At 47.0% G+C, this 3,518-nt stretch overlaps 1 protein-coding gene across 1 annotated transcript; it reads left to right on the top strand.

The window, feature by feature from the left end:
* The first annotated feature begins 639 nt into the window (after positions 1-639).
* Positions 640-1,677, top strand: LOC126681829 (uncharacterized). Its single transcript, XM_050377384.1, has 2 exons — positions 640-832; positions 932-1,677. Exons 1-2 carry the CDS (start codon positions 640-642, stop codon positions 1,675-1,677), a joined length of 939 nt encoding a protein of 312 aa, XP_050233341.1.
* Positions 1,678-3,518: the final 1,841 nt, after the last annotated feature.

Below are 3,518 nucleotides of genomic sequence, written 5' to 3'. Positions count from 1 at the left end.
AATGCCTTCAAGGGGATGCTGGCGGATCAGGCAGTGGTACAACAATCAATTGTGAAGAATTTGAGCAACTTGACGAGCTCAATGGACAATCTGGGAAAGCTCTTTTCGGGGCAACCAATGACCGATCAGAACTATCGTAGGGCCGATAATACCTCGACGTCACAAAGGAACGGCGGCATTGGTAGTTCGGCTGACACAGGGCAATCGCCGGGTAAAGCCGGATTGACTTATGGATCGGTGCGTTTATTAACATGCCCGGACGAAGACGCAAACGCCAAGGGCGATCCATCCAGTTCAGGAACCGGGAGACACCAAGGTAACGACCAGTTGCCGGGACAACAATGCCCGAACCAACAACCGCCGTAGGATACTTTCTTCGGAGGTGATAATACCCCTATGGGCGATAGCAATAAACTGTATAATCGGGGGCAACTTCTCGACGAACTGGAAAAGTTGGGAGTTGATATACGGCCGATGCCCAGACCGTCGTATATGAAGCCATATCCCGATTGGTTTGACAAGTTATACCCATTCCCTAGGGGGTACAAGGTGCCTGAGTTTAGCTTATTCTCAGGGGAGGAAAAAGGACAGTCGACTGTGGAACACGTTGCATGATTTTTGGCGCAATGCGGAGAGGCCATGGCCCATGACTTTTGGAAGCTACGGCTGTTTGCTAGCTCCCTCACCAAAATGGCGTTCACATGGTATTCCCACTTATCGCCGAACTCGATCGGCGCATGGAAAGACATGGAAATGAAGTTCCATGAAGAGTTCTACAGAGCACCACCCGATGTCACCTTGGCCGATTTAGCAAGAATCTCCCAGTTGCCAAGTGAGTAAGTAGAAAAATATATCGGCCGTTTCAGGAACTTGAGGACGAGGTGCATGACTCAAATCTCTGAAGGAGATTGCCTGCCAATGGTTGTAAAAGGAATGAACTTCGCTATGAGGGAACATTTTGAGGGTCACCGCTTCAGAGATTTGTTCGAACTCACCAACAGGGTTACGAGCTATGAGCGATTACTTCAAGAGAAGGAACAGAGGCGAGTTTCCTCCAAGGGCACGTATTATCGTGATCAGTTAGACGTCGCAGTCATTACAGACAGCGAAGACGACTCATCAGATGATGAAGTATGTATGGCCGAATTCTTAGGTAAAAAACCGGCGGAGTGTGCAGCTTTGAGAAAACCGGGATATGTGAAAAATAATAAAGTATCGGTCATCCAGAAGGACTACTCATTTGATTTGAAAAAGGCCGACGACATCTTCGATGCTCTATTGAAAGATGGGCAGATTTCTCTGTCTGAAGGTCACGTCATACCTTCCAGCAAAGAACTGGCTGGCAAAGATTATTGCAACTTTTACAACTCTTGGAGACACAGCACTAATAATTGCGTGGTGTTCCAAAACGTGGTACAAAAGGCGATTACTGAAGGAAAGTTGCTATTTCCTGCCAGAAAGGAGGCCGACGCTAACTACATAGCCATTAATACGATTCGGCCCAACTTAGACCAAGTACTGGGTATCAGGAAAGTGCTGGAAAAGTGGAGTGCTACGAAGCCACGACAAAGGGTGGTCATGAGTAATACGGTTAAGAAACATCAGAAAACCAAGCTGACGAAGCCGGAGCCGATTTACAAGCATTGTCAGCATTGCCAACAGCGCCCTCAGATTTAGTTTGCCCAAAAAGCCACTAGAACGAATCCGAAAACCTTTAAACCAAGGTCACCCACAAAGGAATGGCAGCGGCACACTCCTTCTAGCCAAAAGGGTACGTCGGTTTTCAAAAGGGTGCTCAGGCCAACGGAGGAGACCCCTCGTATGACCAAAACACAGAAGAGGAGAATGAAAAGAATGCATCAAGAGCCGAGACTTATCGCAGCAGAAGTCGAGATCGCGGTTGAAAGCCGATTGCCAGCCAAGGACCGATTGTCTATGGATACCCCAACTCTTGGTAATAAAAAGCCGATCCAAGATAGACTGGGGGCAAACGGGGAACATCTAAAAAGATCCCAAAATATTCATAATCGTCCAGCGGCCGATTACACTGACTCACCAAAGCGGAAACTCAGAAAAATTTGGGTAGGAAAGAAACGAGAGGCAGATAAAGTACTACCTTCACCTACGGCAGCAAAGGTTGAGGAGTTGCCAAAACGAGATAGGCGCTTAGATAAAGATATCGTCTTAACTCACGCGGATGGCCAGCTAAAAGCTTGTATTCCAGTAAAGAAAGACTTAGTCGTGGTACACCAAGATGGACAACTCAAAGCATGGGTTCCAAAGAATGACAACCAAAGCGAGGTTCAAGTGGTTACACTGCCAGATTCTTTCAGGAATAAACCAGGGCAAAAGTCGATATTGGATGGAGACGTGATTATCCCGTACGAGAACAGTGCCGATGCCTCAGCGGTTGTTTCTTTAAGAAAACCCCCGGCGAGGATGACGAGGCATATCAGGCCATTATACATAAAAGCCGAGGTAAATAGCGTGGCCATCGGAAGGGTGCTGATTGATAATGGCGCAGGAGTCAACATCCTACCTTCCCGAATGCTCAAGAAGCTTGGAGTAGAATGACACCAACTCGAGTCCACATATGTTTATATGACAGAATTCGCAGGAGGTGAGACTCCCGCCGAAGGGTATATCACCCTGAACATCAAGGTTGGCCGGGTCGAAACAAAGGAAGGATTTTTTGTTGTCAATGCTAGGAGCAATTACAACGTATTACTCGGTCGTGATTGGATTCATTCCAACATGTGCATCCCCTCCACCATGCATTAGATGTTAATATTATGGCGAGAAGCTGGGGAGGCCGAGATAGTACAAGGCGATCCAAGCCCTTTTGGCGAAGACAGCAATATGCTAGAAGCAATGATGTACAATGAGCAGGTAAAAAATATCCAATCTTTGAGTCATTGCGATACGAGCACCGTCAGAATTCTCGTCAATGCGGATCGGCCAACAGTCATCACCCTTGGGGGCAGCGGTTGATCTACAATCTTACAACATTCTGATGGATAGACGACATAGGGAATCGCAAATTAAAGTCCGAGACTTGACAGTTAGTCATGGAGTGCTATCTGCGGAATGCATATACGAGGATCAGGATCAAGATCCTACTGGTAGTTTAAAAATAGAAGACCTCAAAATAGCGACAGGGAAGTTGGAAGACGATCCGGCTCAAGTCCAAGACGAGCTTTTAGAGGTTAATTTAGGATCGGCCACATTCCCCAAGCCGATATACATTAGCACAAACCTTGACGTCGCCTTCAGGGACGAGCTAATAACGTTTCTTCGGGAGTATAAGGATTGTTTTGCATGGTCATACGCGGAAATGCCGGGCCTGGATAAATCCATCGCCGAGCACAAGTTACCTTTAAAAAAATGGGTTTCGCCCGTTTAGGCAAACACCTCGATGAATGTCAAAGGAGGTCGAAGAGTTGATCAGGGAAGAAATTAATCGGCAGAAGGAAGCCAACTTCACACGGGAAGCTAAATACATAGAATGGCTGTCCAAC

Source organism: Mercurialis annua, linkage group LG5, assembly GCF_937616625.2.
Source record: "Mercurialis annua linkage group LG5, ddMerAnnu1.2, whole genome shotgun sequence".
NCBI lineage: Eukaryota > Viridiplantae > Streptophyta > Magnoliopsida > Malpighiales > Euphorbiaceae > Mercurialis > Mercurialis annua.
Note: the sequence above shows the minus strand (reverse complement) of the source record. Positions and strands in the feature narration are given on the sequence as shown.